The sequence below is a fragment of the Schistocerca nitens genome, chromosome 8 (genome assembly GCF_023898315.1).
Source record: "Schistocerca nitens isolate TAMUIC-IGC-003100 chromosome 8, iqSchNite1.1, whole genome shotgun sequence".
NCBI lineage: Eukaryota > Metazoa > Arthropoda > Insecta > Orthoptera > Acrididae > Schistocerca > Schistocerca nitens.
Window position 1 is genome coordinate 442,515,722 of NC_064621.1, and position 21,794 is coordinate 442,537,515.

The following is a 21,794-nucleotide window of genomic DNA, read 5'->3' on the forward strand; positions in this document are numbered from 1 at the left end:
GATTCATTACTTAGACCTTCAACAAAAAATACAATTTTCCATAGAAAAATTTCTTCTTTAAATAGGAGTACATTCCTTTCTTTTATAGGCATAGCTGGAATTGTAAGGATGAGACCATTATGATCAGACAGCCTTAAGTCAGTATGAAGTCAGGCCCATTTACATTCTGCCAACATTGTCCAAGGCTTTGGAATACAAAGTTCACAAACAGCTTACTAATTATTTAATATCTTATGGCATTTTAGATGAATAGCAGTCTGGTTTCTGGCAAAATTGTAGCATGATGACTGTTCTTATAAAAGTGATGGATGAACTGGAATAACATGCGACTATTAAGTGCTTTTTAGATACTCTTCTAATTGTATGTTAATTGTATGCAACTATTCTCTCCCAGTGCAAATATCATCTATACATTGATGGCCTTCATTTATATGATATAAGTACAAGTCCAACAAACCTGTCCACAACTACCCAGCAAGTAAATGCTGATTTACTTGCCCTACCAGAGCAGGCACAGAACATGGGTTTGAAACTTAACCCATCTAAAATTCAAGCAATCTTAAGTCACCCACAAAAGAATTATTACCCCTCAGTTCAGAGAATCTCTTCCACAATTAATGCTGAATTGCACAGAAATAACCTTTTTTTCTTCTGCAAAGAACTTAAGGATAATTCTAGACCATCACTTAGACTGGATTAAGCACAAAACTGCAGTCTGTAAGGTGTCAGCATCACATCACTCTCTACAGAAATATAAAAAGCATTTCCTTTTGAGCTTAGAAGGAAGCTCTTAGAGAGTTTAATACTCCCCTTACTAGATATTCTCAAAGGACTTTCGTACAAAAACTCACACAGGCCAGAACTGGCAATTAATGCTTTTGTACAATACAATAGTGATGTATGCTTTTTCGACCATATCATTCTTGCCTACGAACAACTGCTACAGGTGTATGCTGATAAGCAGAGAGACTATCATACTTTATTTGCTCTATTCTCTTTTCAGTCATTGCACTCCCTCTTATTTGCGTACACTCGTATACTACTACACTCATTCTCATCAAAGTAATATCCTTTCTATATCAGGAACCCAATTTTGGAACAATTTTCCTCAAAATATAAGAAATTAAACCCCTTTCAAACTTCAAAATACAGCTAATGGTACACCTTCCATCACAATAGCCATATCTCCTAATGTCTGTGCAGCTCACTCTCACCAGTTCCTCTCCCCCCACAACTTTTCTCTACAGCTTGTTGGCAGAGCTCTCTATTTATATTCTGTTCTTTCCTTAAGGGCAATGTTATTGTAATTTCAATATTCTCCTCTTTCTTTATCCCTTACACTTCTGATAATACTAAACATGTCTTTAATAATACTAAACATGGCTTCAGGTGCATTAAGTTAATCTATACCATTCTAAGGGCCCTTTACCACTATTCTTCTTATTCTTATTTTTCTTTCTTCTTCTTCTTTTTCTTTTTTCTTATTGTTGCTGTTTTGAAAGGTTTGTGATATATTTGGTACCAGTATATGTTGTTCCTGGCCAGGTGGAAGAGAGGCCCTTGGGTCCCGGTTGGGCTAAATAAGCAATAAATAAATAAATATTTTCTATCTCTGTGGTGTCCACATTTGAACATATGTTGTCTGTAAGATTTGTGATTGTATTTGTTATTCTTGTGGGCTGTTTATGAAAGGAAACATGTTGGAACTGTGCAACACATTAAGAAACAGTTTTTTGGTGTAGAATAATTCACGAGATTTAATAATGTTGAAGTCCTCACAGACAATTATTGTAGCTTTTTCATTAAACATAATATCCACCAGAGACTCCAGCTTATTAAAGGTGTCTAAGTCCCCACAAGGTGCTTTATACAGTGCCATAATTGTTATATTACCCATGTCACCTTGCTATTGAACAGCAGCAGCTTCAAAACTCTTTTCAGTACTCAGTGCTTCATCTCCCTCACACCCTTTTTTTAATTCCACGTCAGATTTAAGAAAAGTACAAACTCCTGCACTTTTGACATCATGTCTACAAAACTGACTCCAGATTATAATGATTAATATTAAAAATACCCAGTTCAAAATCTCTGCACCAGTGAGTGTTCCATATTTTGCATACAGTCAGTATTGACATCATTGACTGCAATTTCTTTCTCGGACTCTGGATATTATAGCTTGAAATATGAAAATTTCTAGAACAGAGACTGGTAACAGTTGTACTCACACTTTGCTGTGTCATACCTGATGCTACTTTTTTTTGGTGGGGGAGGGGGGGGGTGAGAGACACCAAAAATCCTTGAGCACTAAAGGTTGAATGAATGCTTTGTAAGTGTGTGTGAGTGAACAGCCTTAGGATAATAGGATAATTCTGGTAAACCTCAGTCTGGAATTAGCTTTCCCCATGGCAGTCAACAGCATTTTTATTTTTGTCATTATAAGAAATAGAATTAATAGCTGCACAAATTGAATTACTGGATACATATACCTTCAAATCTGTTAACAGGTTTCTCAGCAGACTTGAATCATGGAAGCTTACGCAGTCCTGAAGTTTACCTGTGCTATCGTAGAGGAAGAGACAAGCCACCTCTTGTGGATGTCGGGTAAGTTTTTTGATTTGTTATATTTTGTAAACTGTTCTATTTATTGACAGTTAGTTATTAATGTTGTCATATGCGTGGGAGAAAATGTTTGTGTTTTAACATGTATGCCAACAGTTCGCAAGATTATTCTTACAAGCAAAATTTATTTTGTAAGTTCATTCTTTGTTTGCCAGATGGAGCAGTAGATGACAAACATACTTGTATGTGCATATTAAAACTGGCTTCAAAATGCAGTACTGAAATTTTTATAGCATTTGGTAACTGTTCTGTAAATCATAACGCAGGGACACTGTTGCTAATTATTGTCAGTGCACTTGTTTAACAGTAATGGAAATTCTTGTATGGAACAATACATAAAATAAGGGAAAGACAGCCACTCACCTTTAGTGGACTGATATGTGGCACAAGTGTGCTTGCGTATCCATCCTCTCTTTTTATGGAAAAAAACAAACGCACACGCACACACACACTCACACATGCACACGGACTAACTCTACCGCATCCTACCCTCAATGTATTTGTGTACTGTGACATTGCCATACATACAGAATTATTGCAATGGTTGCATCTGTTAATACACATTATCATGCTAAGAATCATCTGAATGTCAGAGATTTACTTGCCAACGAGATGGAGCACATTGATGTACTTTGTTTTAAAAGTAAAATCCTGTGACACTTCTTGGTAACACAGAAATACGCCATAGACCATTAACGAAGGCAATCATTAGGATTACGGAATATACCATCTTACTGACTTTACAGGAAAAAGTTGAAGTCTTCAACATCTGTGAGGGAAGAAAATCTTAAGTGTACAAGATATAGCAGTGCATTGTGAAGTGAGTAAAACACAGATCACTGATATTCCAAGGAACATGAGTGACATCTTTAAATTATGGGTTGGAAATGAAAATCTTTAGCAGTACATGGGGGTTGATAGTGGGTAACCTAATATTTCAGTCTGATTTTCATTTACATACCAAGAAAAGACATTGGAATGTATGAAGGTCAAGAGAAATGAAACACATTTCTACATATACATTCGCATCTATGTAGATACTCTGCAAACCGCCATCCCGTGCATGGCAGAAGGTACCTTGTACTACTCTCCTTAATAATGCCTTGCAAAAAAGAGGATCATCTTTCCTCAAGGAATTCCTGTGTATGTTCAGAAAGCATCTCTGTAATTCTTGCTAACTGGTCGAACCTGCAAATAACAAATCTAGCAGCATGCTTCTGAATTACTTCCATGTTTTCTTTTAATCTGACCTGATGGGGATCTCACATATTTGAACAGCATTCAAAAATGGGTCACATTAGTGTCGTGTACATTGTCCCCTTTATGGATGAGCTGCATTTTCCCAAAATTCCCCCAATAAAATGAAGTCGAGCATTTGCCTTCCCTACTACCAACCTCACATGCTCATTCCATTTAATACTGCATTGCAGCGCTACACCTAGATATTTAATTGTTGTGACTGTGTCAAGCTGCATCCCACTAATGCTGTATTCAAACATTACAGTATTGTTTTTCGTACCCATCCACATAAACTAGCATTTTCTACATTTAGAGCATGCTGCCGTTCATCACACCAACTGACCGGGGGATGTCACGGGGGAAAAACTCATGAAAATTTTACCAATACATAGCACTGTAAGTGTCTTAAAATAAATGGGGTTGGCTACAGATGACAGATGAATTGCAATATGACGGCTATGGTTTGAGTTGCACATTACACCATCTGTACTGTTCAGTGTGTGAGACTGCGCAAGTTCAGCCATCAACAGTTGTGGCACTGTTAGCTAGCAAAGCCCATCCACCATGGCAAGATCTTACCATGCTGCATGGGGAAAGTGGGTTTTTAACCGCCCTGGGACCAAAAACGATATAAAAAGCAAAATGGCATTGACTTCTACCTGTCGCAAGACTAATGTGAGACTGTTCAGTATGCTGTCCACCATTTTCTGCAGCAAGTTGAAATAGAGAAACAGCATGTTCCACAACAGATCAGTGTGTCTCGGGGGTCATGTTCCGAATGTGTTGTGCAATGCATGCCTTCAGTTCAACTACATTCATAATTGGAGCACTGAACACTACACCTTCCAGATAATCTCAGAACCAGAAGTCACATGGATTAAGATTAGGTGACCTGGACAGCCACGCTGTAGGGAAATGATGGCTGATAATTGTAGCATATCCAAACTTACTGTCTCACTGGCTGTGCAATGTGTGGGGAACATCATCTTGCTTAAAAATGAGCCTACACCCCTGCTATTGAAGGGTTGGAATGACATTGGTGCGTAAAAGACCCTCATAGTGTTTACTAGTGGTGGTGCAGGTAACGGGACCTGCAGGATTCATCTCCTTGAAAAAATATGGCCCTATGATAAAGGATGCTATCATCCCGCACCACACAGTCATCTTTGCAGAATGAAGGAGTACCAGTTGATATGCATATGGCTTTTTCATTGCCTATCTTCAGCAATTCTGCATATTGACAAGTCCTTGAAGATGGAAATGAGCTTTGACTGTCCACAGAGTGTTCCATGGCTGTTCATTTTCCACTTCCTTGTGAGTAAGAAACTCTAGAGTGAACATTTGTCTCAGTAGCAGGTCATCAGGAAGCAATTCCTGAACATGGATAATTGTGTATGGATAGCAATACCAGATGTTTTGTAGGATTATGTTTCATAGGACTGAATGCACCATGCTTGCAGGCATGCCCAACGTTCAGGCAGTTTCCCATGCACTGCATGTTTGCACACCACTTCTTGACACCTCCAGTAATGCTGTGGCCACATCTTTGACAGATGTCCGATTCACTGCTTTCCCCCCTTTGCCACATTGCGCTTCAAAAGAACCTATCTTTATGAATTTTGTAGTCATTTTCTCCAGATCCTTAGCAGATATTGGACCAATGCTTTTTTCATACCCTTGAGTGTCTGGAACTTTTGCAGGGCAGGCACGTAGTCATCATTTTTGTAAAAGGACTATATTAGCAATGTGTGATCCTTCATGGAGACAGTAATGTTGGGCATCTTGGATGCAAACTGAGAACTGCACATCTGTTGGTGTGTGTATTATGACACAGTGCCGTCTATTAGTCGAACTTTTTTTTTCCCCCCGTGATGTTTCCTCCGTGTCAATAATATGCTGCTCAAATTTGACGTCATTCTGAGCAGTGGCTCTCTTTCTGTTTTAATTGTGGGAACCTAGTATTGATGATGTAATTTATATTACAGTGTGACAACATGTGACTATATAAATGCAAAGCTTTTATGTGATGTGATTTGTTCAAAATGGGTTACACCACTGTGTATATCACTTTCATTTTCAGTGACAAGTTGATAGTTTTATTATCTGACATCAACATTTTTCTACATACATAATGTGATGCTCTAAATACTTTTAAGCAAATGCGTGACATTTTATAGTGTGTGTGTTGTCATTAACATTTACATCAGTTTACAGATTTTTGGCAGTTTAATCTTGTAATGCTACTTATGTAGTTTTTCAGTTTCGTACACTAGAACCTGATGATGGTCAATCGACTAGAAATGATTGTTCAAATAAAGAATTTTATCAGAAGCTCAATCAGAACATTTTTCAGCGATAAGCTAGGTTTTTTCTTCAGAGCCATAACCAGTAAGACAATGTTCTTAAAATGTAACAAGTTTGTGGGAGGAAAAATTTCAAAAAGAAGACTTACATCACACTGTGTATCATCAAGATTGATGAATTTCAGACAATGTTGTTAGAGGCAAGATTTCTAGACATAAGAGGCTACTGGTATTTTCTGTGATGTGTCAAAAGCCTTTGACTGTGTGAACCACAACATTATCTTAAGTAAATTAGAATATTATGGTGTCACCGGCAGTGCTGCGAAAGGGTTTGAGTCTTACGGTATATTGATAATTTTTACTTATGGACCGTCTGACAGCAACTGAATAAAACACAATTTTAGTGCCATACGCGTTTCGCCTTTATTTTCTGCAAGGCATCATCAGTGGCCTGGAAACGCGTATGGCACTAAAATTGTGTTTTATTCAGTTGCTGTCAGATGGTCCATAAGTAAAAATTATCAATATACCGTAATATTACACGCAACTGAGGAAGACAGGACTACAAAAGGTTTGAGTCTTATCTATCCAACAGGAAACAAAGGGTGTCATTGTGAAATACCTGTGCAGTAAGCAGTCAGTCTTCATCTGACTGGGAATGTCGTGTTCCTCAAGGTTCCATCTTGGGCCCATTGCTTCCCCCCCTCCCCTTGTGTACATTAAGTACAGATTTAGAAATAGCTGCTAATAAAATTTTTACTGACATTATTAAGTGGTTTAAAGGTATTTCACTGTCATTAAACTTTGAGAAGACCCACTATATGTAGTTTAGAACCTGTAAGAGATTTCCCTACAGCATGAGTATAACATATGAAGACATGCAGATCGAAGAGGTTGACAGTGTTAAATTGCGGGGATTAAAACTCAATAATAAATTCAATTGGGAAGGGCATACCACAGAATTGCTTAAGCACGTAAACAAGTCTGTATTTGCCGTGAGAATGATGTCAGATATATACTTTGCTTACTGTCATTCTATTATGTCATATGGGATCATATTCTGGGGCAACTCATCAAACCAAGCAAAAGTTTTTAAGGTGCAAAATTGTGTGATAAGAATCATTTGTGGTGTAAATTGAAGAACATTTTGTGGAAACCGTTCAGGAAACTTTGGATTCTAACCACTGCTTCTCAGTATATTTATTCATTAATGAAATTTGTTGCAAGTAATACATCTCTATTTCCAACTAATAGCTCAATATATCGTATCAATACTAGGAATAAGAACAATCTACATTAAGACGTAAAATCACTTACCTTGGTCCAAAAAGGGGTCCAATATTCAAGAACACACATTTTCAATAAATTGCCAGCAACCACTAAAAACTTGGTTTCAGATAAAGCACGGTTTAAGCAGAGTTTGAAAGACACTTTGATTGGCAACTCCTTCTACTCCATAGATGAATATCTTAATAGAGACTGTTAAGCCAGCTAAAGTAAAAATATCTGTTAGATTTCTGTTTTGACTACACTTGGTCACAACAGGCAAGATTAGGTATTTTGTGTATGATAAATAATGCATAACAGTGTTTCATTCTGACAGTGTGTTAATTCTGTAAATATTAGCTGTTCCAGTTTACTGCATTGTATTAACCTGTTTCGACTATCTCCTGACAAATGATCAGATTAGTAAGTATCATATTCAAATGTTTTAGGTTTTTATGTTATACTTTCTGACATATCCCGCACCCACGAGAATCATCTCATTTTTTGGGTCTATGGAACGAAAACTGAATTTAATCTAATCTTAAGGGGATTCATTTGAGTAAATTGAACAAGGAATAGAATTCAAACTGCTGTGCCTGAGTGAGAAGGGCAATAATGACTGAGTGGTTGTTGGTATTTATACTAAAAAGAGAGAGAGAGAGAGAGAGAGAGAGAGAGAGAGAGGAGGCAAAATAGGAAAGTGATCTGGTTTTTGGAAAATGCTACATCACACTAAAATGCCACTAAAATGAATGTGGAACTTTTCTTTCTGACACTGAATACTATTTTGGGATACTAACCCCAGGATCGGAAGATTATAAACAATTTTGAAGTTTTGTATAGATAAAAAGTACTAAGACAATTAATTGTTTCAAATGGACACCCTTGACTCTGTCGATGAACTAGCAAAATATATTAAGGGATGGACGCAACTCTGTGGATATCTTCTGCCTTGAGGCATGTTTCTTTTGCTAACCATCAGTTACTTAATAAAAAAGCTCAGTTTAACTGGAATAACATCCTACTGTCAGTGTAAATAGTAGTGTTAAGAACATGACGTCAAACATGATTTCAGGATTTACTATGTGTGAATGTAAGAATGATGTCATTACTGACAGTGCATTGTATGTAGATGTGTTAACAGATATCAGTGAATTATATCTTCTTTAGGAAGAGTATAGTAACAAAGGTGATCCAAAGAGAAAGTTAAAGCATTACTTTTCAGAATGGACAGATGACGAGGGAATCAGTTTAGCATCTGAACTTTAATGAATGCATATTGAATTGATAATTGTAAAGATCTTTAAGATTAAATAAAAAGGTAGATGGTTATTTAGGCCAATCTAGCCTCAAATAGAACCTCCAGAGAGTGATACAGCATTATGAATGCAGTAATTTAACCAAAAAATTCTACTACTGCAAGGACTGTATGTCCTTGTTCGAATTTTGTGTGTACTTCCCTTTTTTTTTTTTTTTAAGTGTAAAAATGCTTTTGTATTTTACACCCTGAATGTTAGAAACAACTATACAATAAAAGAAAAGAAAATATGTTCATAAAGTAGCAAAGTATGCTATTCCTGTTGTATAACATGGCACAATTTTTTTTAATGTGCATTTATATACATGCTACACTAGCCACAATACAGTGCATGGTGGAGGGTACTTTGTACCAGCACTAGTCATTCTATCTCCTGTTCCATTATCAAATGAAGCAAGCGAAAAACAGCTGTCTATATTAGCTTTTCCAACTTTGCCCCATGGGCCCTGAGTATCCCTCGTCATGCTAGTGGGCAGGCACAGGTAATGAAGAGTACCTGTAAAATAGTCTTATTGCAAGCTTGCTGCTGGGCCACTCCGTCCACTTGCACTTGGCCAGTTCAGTATAATTGTACCAGCCGGGAGAGCCCAGTTTACATAATTCAGTACGAGCTTTAATTTCTCTTATCTTGCCTTACGCAAAACAAAATCATGGTGTCAGTAGAATCGTTCTACAGTCTTTAGCAAATGCTAATTCTCTAAAGCTTCTCAATAGATTTTCGCAAAAAGTATGTCTTCCCTCCAGGGATCACTTTTTCATCTCAGCTAAGCATTTTCCTAATATTTGTGTATCGATTGAATCAACCAGTGACAAATCTAGCAGCACGTCACTTAATTACTTTGATGTCTTCCTTTAATCTGACTTGGTGGGGATCTCAAACAATCTAGAACAACTCAGGGATGGGTCATACAGCTATTCAGTATGAAGTCTGCTTTATAGAAGAGGTATACTTTCCTAGAGTTCTCCCAATAAATGTTCTATACTTGTACCATTTCTTGTTGCTTTACCACTTTATGCCTAAGTATTCAATAGATGTGACTCTTTCAAGCAGCACACCACAAACAATAAAGGATGGTTTTTGTGACTCATCTGCACTAACTTACGGTTTTACCTACAGTTATGCACATTTATCTCAAGCTGCCATTCATCGCAACAAATAGAAGTACCGTTCAAGTCATCCTGTATCCTCCTATAGTCACTCAACTGTGACACTTTCCTACACATTACAGAGTCATTAGCTAGCAATGGCAGAGCATTCGTATATGGAGAACAAGAGGAGTCCTGTCGCACTCCCCTCAGGGACCCCAGATGATACCCTCGATTCTGATCAAAACTCATCATCCAGAACAATGTATCAATTTAAAAAAAAATCCTGAAATATCACTCCTGGTGCATACTTCTGATTGTGTACAATAAAAGCACAGTATGCAATCACATCACAGGGAGGGAAATTTTCCAAACTAATAGCCACTGAACATAAAGTGAAATCAATACAAACAATAGCAACAGAAAACTGGGCTTGACCAGCTTGTACATCAACACCAGTCAATGGAAAATTGACCACGAAACACTGAGTGACCATATAGAACATCAGTGACATTTGTAATGTCATCATTCATATTATAGTCAGTTGTTCCACATCTAAGACAGTTGCATAAATAATAGGACACTAATGAGACACATGGTGCACATGATGGCAAGGCATCTTGGCAAATGAGTAATAGCACCATAGTGGTTACTTATATAGAAAAGCATAACTGGATGACGCAAGTCACAAATAAGGGACTTCAAATAATTTCAGACTCCATGTGAGTCTTTATCCCATTACCTGAACGCTAAGAAATGAGAGGAACCCAGAGGAAAGGATATTTGGAAAGTCTTAGAGTCATTCAGTTTTCTGAGTGGACTGGAGTTAGTGCATGGGGTGTAGCAGCAAGTGTGTGTTTCTGGAGTCATCAGCAGTGGTTCTTGATGTCTGCAGTGATGAAGAGAGAATTGTGTTTAAGTCAAAGAACATTGTACAGTAGGGTCCAGCCTATTGAGGCTGTGCAGTTGTTAAGACACTGACCTCATATTCCGGAGACAGCTTGTTCTATCAGGCTATCCTGATTCATCATGATTTTCCTGAGTCACTTCAGGAAGATGCTAGGATGGTTCCTTCATCAAGGCCACAGCCACTCACCTGTACTCTTAAAGCTTGCTTATATATTTTTGATGTATATACATCTTTGAGTTATTTATGTTCCTTGTATTGTGAAGACAAATCTATCATTGTAAGATAATGCCTGGATGAAAATCTGAGGGCATATTCTATAAGCATAGTTTTTATTTCTTCTCCCTGAACTTCAGTTCCCTTTACAAATCTCTCTGTAATTTCCTTTACTGCTTGCTGATGATGTAGATTGAGTAGCTTCAGGGATAGGCCAGAACCCTGTCCACCAGTCGATCGAGTGGGTTGGGGCATACAATTATTTCAATTACACTGTTATTTCTGAAATGAAAAGTATTGCTTACAACCAATATTCTGCAAAACATGTGTAATATTTTTGTATACTTCTCAATGAATCATAAAAAAAAAAAAAAAAAAAAAAAAGGATCTGCCGCAGCAAAACATAACCAGCTATCAGTACAGCATGATTTACAAATGGTTCTGCAAAACCATGTAATGTAAAATTAATATCTGAATAAAGAAAACCCACTGATGATGGCACGGATGCACTGAAATATGTTTGAATTTGCATGAAAAAAAGCATGTTTTGCATAAGAGGCAGTCTGTGTATTCAATAATTTTAACTGCAAACATGGCAAACGCAAGCGCTGTAAGTCTAAATGATGAATACATTAAGAGAAGAAAAAAGCTGTACCTAACTTTCAGAAGAACTGTTACTTCATTCATCAGGGATGAGTGATGGGTAGGGTATGGGAGGTCTGAAAGGAGGGGTATGTTACTCAAACCCCAGGATGATGACGACTTCCCTGATGTAAGGAGGAGAGAAAATATGGATCCTTCATCATGTGGCAGACTATCAGTTGAACTGCACACTAGAGACCAGAAATTAGTAATGCCACTGGTGTTCATGTCTGAGGTGGGAGTCACCATTTACCCCCCCCCCCCCCACACACACACACAACGCCTTTTTTTTCCCAAATGTGTGGTATTTATTTTATGTGGTACACCAGTGAAAACCATTTTAATTAAGCATAAATACGTATCTGTCTGTATTCTTCATGTGATTATTTTTGTTTCTATTTTAACAGTGTAATGTATGAAGGGAAGGAGCGCATTATGGCTGATTCAGAACCAATAGTCACTACTCCTGGCGGAAGAATAGCAAATGTGAACAACTCTGGGGCAAAGACATTTGTCACCTTCAGACGTGCTTCAGCCAGCATGCCATGCAATGAGCTTGTTGTGACGGACATATGTGTCATACTCACCAATAAAGGCGAAACAGCACCTCATGCCTTCTGTATGATCAATAGAAACCTTAACAAGGGAATGGTAAGTTCTACCGTAAAATAACTATCTTTTCCAGTGTCATTCATTGCCATAAATTATTGTGTATTTTTATTTCCAGGTTGGTTCTGATGTATTTTTATGTTACAAAAAGTCAATGAACAGAGCGACATCAATATCATATAAGCCAGGTATGTTTGTAATTGATTGATCTCTTTTGTATTTGATTTTCTGATTTCCAGGGCTCTGTAGATCAGTTAGTAGATGATAAGATCTCTGTATTGTTAGTTTTTTACACAAAACTTTTTAAGTACATGCCAGAATAATGTTCAGAATGTTTACTGTGTAAACATCCTGTTTACTTTTTTCATATCAGACTTTTTTCATTTAGTTACAATTTCCTATTGAGCCTTATTACCTCTTATACCCTGAGCAAATAAAGCATTAACAGACACTATTTTAACATAAAAAATTACACTTCTGATGTTCTGTGTATTTAGTCATGAACTGGCTTTCATCTCCTTACACCATTGTCAGCTAACAACTGCCTAAGAAACCACAAGCCAAATAAATAAACAAAATTTGCAGAACATCAGTAAGGTTTTTCCTTTTTAATGTTATTGTCATGTTCATTCATTCAGTCACTTATGGACTATTTTATAACACTTCTGCATTATTTGTGGCATGGCTGATTTTGGAAAGTATTGCATATCATAAGACTGCTACGTTTTTGACTTTTACATAATGTGTAGCAATAGTTATATGACCTCTATTGCTGTGCTTTATGAAAAATTTAATACCATTTTCAATGACAAAGAAAGAATCAAAATGATTCTTTTGCTGACAACATTGTTAATCTTTCTTGTTAGTTTGTCAACCATATCTTGTCTAGTGTATCAGACGTGAAGGTAGACACAATGACTTTTCCGAGAAAGTTGTGTTCAAGTGTGTCAAGATTATAACTACCATAATTTGTGTTTCTACAAGTTCAGATAAAAATATCTCATATATATTCAACAAATTTTATGCCTAAACTGCCATGTTTTGAAGGAATAAACCGTCTCCATCAGAAGTGTCGTTTCCAGATCCACAGAGTATTGTCAGTATCATTTCCTCTTTCTGGCATGCAAACTTTTACGTCTCAGATGCTGTGTTTTCAGTTGCTCTTTGAACAGGTTTGTTTTTTGTTTCCTCGCAGTGTCTAAGGGGTAATAGGGTGTATTGTCTGCAGAATGAAGGAACTTCAGCAAAAGATGAAATGATGATATCAACAGTTCTTCGGTATTTCTACTGTATCATTATAGCAGAATCTTGTGATCCAACATTGAAGCCTCTTGGAGATTTATTGCTCCAGGAACTGGCTACACACTCTGATACATTTCAAACTGGACTATGTACCACAGTATGGAGTCATTTCCTGGAAGAAGGCCAGGAAGTTTGGTCAGAAGATTACATTAGAATGATACAGTACCACCAATATTCAAGAACTTTTAATGTCTTCAACAACAAAAGAATAGCGCATAAAGTGATCCACTCTTAGAAAATTACAGTTATTGTTCTGACTTGTAAAGAATTTAGTGAACCATGAACAAAGTTAGTCAATGCCTTCACTTTATCAATCACTGTATTATGTTAATATGCTAATTGCAAAATAATCTTGCTGCTGATTGGGATGAGATACTGGGTACTGATGCACAGCCGGCCGCGGTGGTCTCGCGGTTGTAGGCGCGCAGTCCGGAACCGTGGGACTGCTACGGTCGCAGGTTCGAATCCTGCCTCGGGCATGGATGTGTGTGATGTCCTTAGGTTAGTTAGGTTTAAGTAGTTCTAAGTTCTAGGGGACTGATGACCACAGCAGTTGAGTCCCATAGTGCTCAGAGCCATTTGAACCATTTGAACTGATGCACAAATACTGGGCACTGATGTACACATACAGGTCATGCCTAGAAAGTAATGTGTTACATTGTTTTGTGATGCGACTATACATCACAGAGTGCTTGGACCAGTTGGGAGGGGACCTTAGCCTTCCAGCGGTAGGTCGCTTACAATGGAGAAAACTTTGTAGTAATGCTTTTCAATAAAGTTTTATGGAATCTCAAGAAGACAATGCTGGAAACTTTTGGAATACTTAATAGGGTTGCCACAGGTTCTGGAAACCAGAGAAATCATGGAATTTGAAGCACATCAGGGAAATACAAGGGAAATTTGGAAAAAAAAACACTGGAAAAATCTCATTTTTGTCTCTGTGGATGAAATGGTTTGTTTACTGAGGTGTCGTGCATCGTCATTGGCTGGGTGCAACTGAGTACGTTTGCCACTTCCTTACTCCCTCATTACTACTGCTTTTCCCCTTCCTACCACTCCCCTCAGCTTGCAGTCAGTGCTGTCACCACTTCTTGCTGCTAGCCTAGCAGCTGCCGATGAGAGGCAGGGAGGCATGAGGAGTGGTTTGTTTGGATCTGATTCTCAGAGGCAGTGGATGCAGCAGCCCGAGATGGTGGTCATGTGTGCATGAGTTGTGTCTGTGTGATTGTGTGAATGTGTGCGTGCCTTGCTTTTCTGGCAAAAGCTATGGCTGAAAATTTCGTTGTGAGAGTGTGGTTGTCATTTCTACATGCCTGTATGTGGCTCTACAATCATTTTATGGTGAGTTGCTACCTATCCTCGTTATTATTGATTCTCAGAGTATTTGAACAAGTTATCTGTTGCATGGGTTGATCACCATGGTCTCATTGATCAACATGCTGTCTGTTGCTCTTGAATAGCTGGCCACACAAGTGGATTTCCACCATAGGCCAAAACCGCAGGCCGTTTCTGTAGGTATGTGTAATGAATCGGGTCTTTTGATCTGAAGTCATTCGATTCCCACTAATGTGAAGAGCCCCCAGGGGCTCAGCATTCATTTGCTGGGTACGGGCTTGGCGACCCCGGGGTGCCTGAGCTGGGGACTGGTAAGCGCCGCCAGTCCCCTGTCACCGTTAGCTCTGAGCATACTTCAGCGACCACCGTGCGGCGCGGCGGTGGAACGTTGTGTGTCTCAGGGAATGGGGATCTTGGCTTGACCGCCTGGATCGCGAGGATGGAATAAACCTCTATAAAAAAGCCCTCAATCTCGAGGTGTGCTGCGCGCTGATAAGATGCATGGCTGTTGAGGTGGAACAGTCGATAGCGGGCAACCTCTGGGGAACCTGCCGCACCTCAGTTGTATAAGGCTTACCTAGGCATGCGGGGCTCTGTCTAGGTGGACTTTTAGTTCCCTAGCTGCTCGTGGGACCGAGATGGATCCTTCGAAATCCTCTTTTCTTCCTCCCAGCGGAAAGGGTGGGCCGCTGGAAGGTTCTAACACCCAGTCTCTTAAGAGGGCCCGTGCAGTCAGTCCCCCTGACTCCGGCGCTTCTTTAAAAAGTCCAGTCTTAGGTAACAGAATGCATTCTGGTAATCCGAATGTGTTTCTCGTTGTGAAACGGAAGGAGGGTAGTTTTGAGAAGGTTTCGCCCTTCTATATACAAAAGGGATTGGAGGGAATCTGTGGCTCCTTAAAATCGGTGAAGCGCTTACGTAATGGGACCTTGCTAGTGGAAACTTCCACTTCCCAGCAAGCAACTAACCTCCAATCTGCTAAATGCCTTGGAGAGTATGCCATAGACACTGAACTGCACGGCACCTTGAATTATAGCAAAGGTGTTGTGACATGCCGGGATCTAGTCGACATTCCCAAAGACGAACTGCAACGTGAGTGGGCTCCAGAAGGTATCGTTGATGTTCAACATATCATGAAGAGGGTTGATGGCACTCTTGTCAAATCCGACTCCTTTATTCTGACCTTCAGTAGCACAAAACTTCCTGAACATGTTAAAGCTGGCTTCCTTCGCCTTAGTGTGAGGCCCTATTTCCCGGCCCCAATGCGCTGTTTCCAATGCCAGCGTTTTGGGCATAACACCTTAGGCTGTAAAGGCGAAGCGACTTGTGGAAACTGTGGTGAATCTGCTCATGAAGGAGTTGGTTGCTCGTCTCCGGCTAAATGTATTAATTGCTCTGGGAACCACCCTGTTTGGAGTAGGGACTGCCGCATGTTTTTAGAGGAACGCAAGGTCCAGGAAATAAAAACAACCAAGCGTATCCCCTATGGTGAGGCCAAGAAGATTTATAAGTCGATGCAACCTCCCACATTTGCTACATCTTTTGCATCCCTGGTACAGAAGCCTACTCCAAAAGTCGATGCCTCAATGCAGACTGAGGTGGTGAGTGTTGGCACTAACACCTGCAGCTGTCAGTGCTCTTGCAACGCAGGCAGTGTTTCAGAGCCAGTAGCCCCTACTTGAACGGCAGACAAAGGTACAGTGGCGAACTTGGTCCAGCCCCTCGCACCTCCAACAGCTGCGGCTGTTCCCAAGCCCAGTGCGCCGATTACCACTCCCGCATCTGCTCCCCCAAAGCCCACCAAACCACAGAAAGCTCCTGTACAGCAGCCACAGCGGGTCAAATCCCGTGGTAAACCATCTGACCATGCGGATGTTGTTTTACGTGAGGCTTCCTCTGACTCTTCCCCAGAGTTGATGGAATACGATGTATGTGTGGGGCCACCATCTCGCCCCAAGACTGAGCCTCCACCCGCTGCAGTCTCCCCACCTCGGCGGAAAGAGAGGCCGAAAATACAACCACCGTGATGGCTCCCATATTGCAATGGAACTTGCAAGGGTTCAGGACCCATGTGGAGGAACTACGTCTCTTGATTCAGGATAGACCTATGTGTGTATGTCTGCAAGAGACAAATTTCAGTGAAACATACACCCCTGAGCTACGTGGTTATCTCCTCCACAAAAAGGACGACCTGAGTGGACAGAGGGCTCGAGGAGGAGTAGGTATCTTCGTCAACACCGACTACCACTCCTCGCCTCTCTCCCTCACGACGAATTTACAGGCAGTTGCAATATTAGTACATGTGCGTCATATGCTAACAGTATGTTCGCTTTACCTGCCCCCACATGATGTGGTCGACGAAGAGGCTCTCAGTGATCTTCTTACACAGCTCCCCCACCCCTTCATCCTCTGTGGTGATTTTAATGCACACAATGTGCTATGGGGCTCTGTGAGTACTTGCCCCAGGGGAAGAGCAATCGAGAGGCTTCTTCTGTCTTCCAGTGCCTATTTGCTAAATACAGGTCAAAGCACGCATTTTTGCATTGCAACTGGGTCGTTCTCTGCCATTGATCTATCGCTTTGCTCTCCAGCCATCGCCCACACTGCTACATGGGAAGTGGTTGATGACTTACACGGCAGCGATCACTTCCCCATCTGGATTCACCTGCCACATGCAGTGGAACCGGAAAGGAAACCGCCTCGATGGGTGCTCCGTAGAGCCAACTGGGCACTGTATAGTCAACTAGCCCAGTTTGAACATCGGGTTGGTGTCCAGGAATGGGTGGATCATATTACTGAAGTGATTCACCGTGCCAGTGAAGCGTCCATCCCACAGTCCATTGGACAACCGAAGCGGCAGCCTGTCCCTTGGTGGAGCGACGAATGCCGCTCTGCAGTCAGGGCTAGGCGGGCAGCTCTGCGTAGGTTCAAATGCCGGCCTACTGTAGAGAACCTTGCAGCCTTTCGGGTGGCGAGGGCAAAGTGTCGTCGGATTATACGAGAGAGCAAGAAGAGGTCGTGGCAGCAGTTCCTGAACACCATTAATCGTTCTACACGAAGTTCTATTGTATGGGAGACCATAAGGAGGATTTCTGGGAGGGGTGGGAGGTGCCCTATGGCTGCTATAATGTGGAATGGTACTCTCCAAACGACCCCGAAAGATATTGCCCAGTCTATGGTGGCTCATTTTGCAGCTATTACTGCAACCACCAGTCAGAATCCAGCTTTCCAGCCCCACAGAGTGGCTGCTGAGAGGAGCAGTTTTGACTTCCGCTCACCCAATACAGAAGAGTACAACTGCCCATTTTCCATGTGGGAACTGGATTCTGCATTGTGTGGGGCTCGTGATACATCCCCTGGTCAGGATAGAATCCACTATAGCATGCTGCGGCACCTCACAGGGAGAAATAAAGAAATCCTCCTCCGACTTTTTAATCTAGTTTGGATGTCTGGTCACTTCCCCGACTCGTGGCGTGAAGCAATTTTAATTCCTCTTTTAAAACCTGGGAAAGACCGCACGTGCCCGGGTAGTTACCGTAGTGTTGCCCTCACTAGCTGCGTGGGAAAGACCTTGGAGCGGATGGTCAACCGCCGCCTTGTCTGGATGTTAGAATCCAGCCAACTCCTTAGTCGCTTTCAGTGTGGGTTCAGGAGGTATCGCTCCACCTTTGATAACCTGGCCCTCCTGGAGGCGGCTATACAACAGGCTTTCCTGCGCCAGCATCACCTGTTGGGAATATTTTTTGACATTGAAAAGGCATACGACACTACTTGGAGGCATCTTATCCTCAGGCAGCTCCACGAATGGGGTTTTCGTGGATGTCTTCCCAATTTTATTCGGTCCTTCCTGTCGCCACGCTATTTTCGGTACCGAGTCGGAGACGTACTGTCAAGTCGCTTTGAACAAGAGAACGGTGTCCCTCAAGGTAGTGTTTTAAGTGTGACGGTCTTTGCTATTGCTATTAACAGTATTACGTCTGTTGTGAAAAGTCCTGTGCAGTGTTCCTTGTTTGTGGACGATTTCTCTGTATTTTGCTCTTCTTCAAGCCTTGCAACGACGACTCGTCAGTTGCAACTCACTCTGCGACGTTTGGATGAATGGGCACAGAAGAGTGGTTTTAAGTTTTCAACTGATAAGTCGGTGTATGTTCTTTTTAACCGTTCTCGTTCCATTTTTGACTTGCCTGAGTTGCGGATGAGGGACACCGTTCTGAATTTTAAAGACACGGTGAAGTTTCTGGGCCTCACTTTTGATTCTAAGCTTACGTGGCTGCCACACATTAAGGAACTGAAAAAACGGTCTCTTAAGGCACTGTCTATTTTAAAATGTCTTAGTCACCGCACATCGGGAGCAGACAGGACTTGTCTGCTGCGGTTTTACAGAGCTTTCGTGCGGTCCCGGCTTGATTATGGATGCACGGTGTACGGGTCTGCAAGACCCACTTGTTTGAAGCTGTTGGATGTGGTGCACCATGAGGGGATTCGGTTGGCCACTGGGGCATTCAGAACCAGCCCCATACCGAGCCTCTGTGCAGAGGCAGGTGAACCGCCACTTCACCTCCGGCGGCGTCTACTAATGGTGCGCCAGGCCTATCAAACATTATCCACACCATACCCACCTGCATACCACGCTGTTGCTCGGCCTCCACTGGAAAGGCTTTTTCGCAACCGGCAACGAGCGACATGGCCCTATGGGATTCGCGCAAAGGATTGCCTTTTAGAGATGGGTGTGGCCGGTTTTAATGTTTCACGTCGAGGTTGGAGCAGATATCCACCTTGGCTCCTCCAGAGACCCACACTGATTTTAGATTTGGCAAATTTTAAGAAAGACAGTACATCAGATTTTACTTTCAAATCTTTGTTTTTTAACATTTTAGACATGCATCATGATTTTACAGCAGTCTACACTGATGGATCCCAACAGGGGGATTTTCTTGGCTGCTCAGTCGTGTTCCCCGACCGTGTCATCAGGATTCGCCTTCCCCAGGAATACACTGTTTTTTCCGCAGAACTTCATGCGATCCTGAAGGCATTGGAGCAGATACGGTTTACTCAGGGCAAACACTTCCTCATTTGCTCTGACTCACTGAGCGCATTACAGTCCCTGCAGAACCTGTACCCAGCGGAGAAGTTGGAACAGCTGATTTACGACCAACTGTACATCCTTCAACGACAGGGCAAGCAAGTGTCCTTTTGCTGGGTGCCAGGGCATGTGGGCATACGGGGAAATGAACAAGCTGACAGAGCTGCCAAGGACGCCTGCAGGTTACCGGAGGTGACGCAATGTTCTATTCCTTTGCAAGGTGTCGTTTCTGTGCTGCGGCGGAAGTATATGCAATTGTGGGAGGAGGAATGGCTGGTGGTGAGGGACAATAAGCTGCGGTTGGTGAAACCCACCGTCCAGCCGTGGTGTTCCTCCGGCCGGTCACCTAGGCGTGACGAAGTGACCCTTACACGTCTTCGCATAGGGCACTGTCCTCTTACGCATGCCTTCTTACTACGGCGCGAGGAACCCCCTCTGTGTGCTGCCTGTGGCGTGCGAATCACTGTACGCCACATTTTAGTTGAGTGTGCTTTATATCGTTTTGTCAGGGCGGAAGTTAATATTAGTGGGGATCTGCCCTCGATTTTAGCCGATGACGAGGCGAGTGTCAAGAAAGTTTTAAGGTACTGTGCTGTTTCTGGGCTTCAGCCAAAAATTTTAGGTTGGAATTATTAGTGTGTTGCCGAGTGGCTTACCACTCCTTTTTATTCTTGTCATAGGCCAGTTCCCAACATGTGCTATGTGTTTCCTTTTAACCCCTTCCCCTCTGTTCTCTTGCAGTTCTCCTCATTATGTGCTGCTTTCCTTTTGCTACTGTTGACGTGCAAACTGCCTCTGTAGACTTTCACCTATATTTTTAATCCTATTTCTGCACTTGCTGCATTTTAGTGACACTCGTCCGTTGTTGTCTCCGTTCGGGCGCTAAAGACTACACTGTTGAGCGCCCATAACACCATCTCCATCCATAATGTGAAGACTGTGCCCGTCGGATCTAGTCTCACCGATCTGCTCACAGGCTGGGTCAATGTGTGTGGTATAATGCAGCAAATTTTCATGGTTTATCCCTAGACCCAGGACTGTGGTGCTCCTCAGCAAGCCAGAGGCCATGGGCGATGGATTTCAGGAATTAAGACTGTCTCACCGCAAGTACGTTGTACAGTGTGGTGTTTTATAGAAATTTTATTTGCTCTAGTACATTTTGGCACTTCAAAAGCAGATTATATGTTAGAAAGTATGAATGATAAGAAGTAGAAAATTGTCAGTCCCTGGCAGCTTGTATGCTATGCATTCATATACTTCTTGAAAGAACAATCGCACAATACCTGTAAAATAATAGATATAACACAGTGGGTAATAACTGATAATAATGAACATACTAGAATCAACATTTTATTAGCGGTCACCCATAGTGTTGGTTTACACAGTTCTTCTCCCCCACCTCCACTGCCCCCTTCTCTGCACTTTTTTCAAAAGGCCTACTTTTTTCTGAGGTTATTTCTGAAATCAGTGAAGGTATTTTAAATCTGCCTTTCAACTCTAAGGAAATGAATGTTTTCATCACCAAATGTGTTTCGTTTTATTGAAATAAAATAATGCCATTGGTCTTAATTAAACACACATGCCATTTGCTTGCTTTCTCCATCTAAAGCAGTTCATTACAAAAGATGTTGATGTTAGCATTTAAGATTTTTGCTCACATAGGAAACACCATCTGCTTGCAAGTTTTTTTTTCGATATTTCCTTGTTTGCGCTATTGTTTCTTCTACCGGAGCTGCAAAGGCAGCTTGTCAACTTACATCTTAATTTACCCTTGAGACCTAAAAATTTGTCAGGGACAAATGCTAAAACTTGACTGGAAATGAGAGGAATATCAGGGAATTTCACTTGGGGAAACTTGTGGCAACCCTG

At 41.2% G+C, this 21,794-nt stretch overlaps 1 protein-coding gene across 3 annotated transcripts in view; it reads left to right on the forward strand.

The window, feature by feature from the left end:
* LOC126198446 (DENN domain-containing protein Crag) overlaps window positions 1–21,794 on the forward strand; it is a 345,330-nt gene that overhangs the window by 14,606 nt on the left and 308,930 nt on the right. For all 3 annotated transcript variants that reach the window (XM_049934770.1, XM_049934769.1, XM_049934771.1), the window contains exons 2-4: window positions 2,505–2,601; window positions 12,004–12,247; window positions 12,324–12,393. In XM_049934770.1, the coding sequence (XP_049790727.1) occupies window positions 2,505–2,601; window positions 12,004–12,247; window positions 12,324–12,393 (411 nt within the window). The remainder of the gene's footprint in view (window positions 1–2,504; window positions 2,602–12,003; window positions 12,248–12,323; window positions 12,394–21,794) is intronic.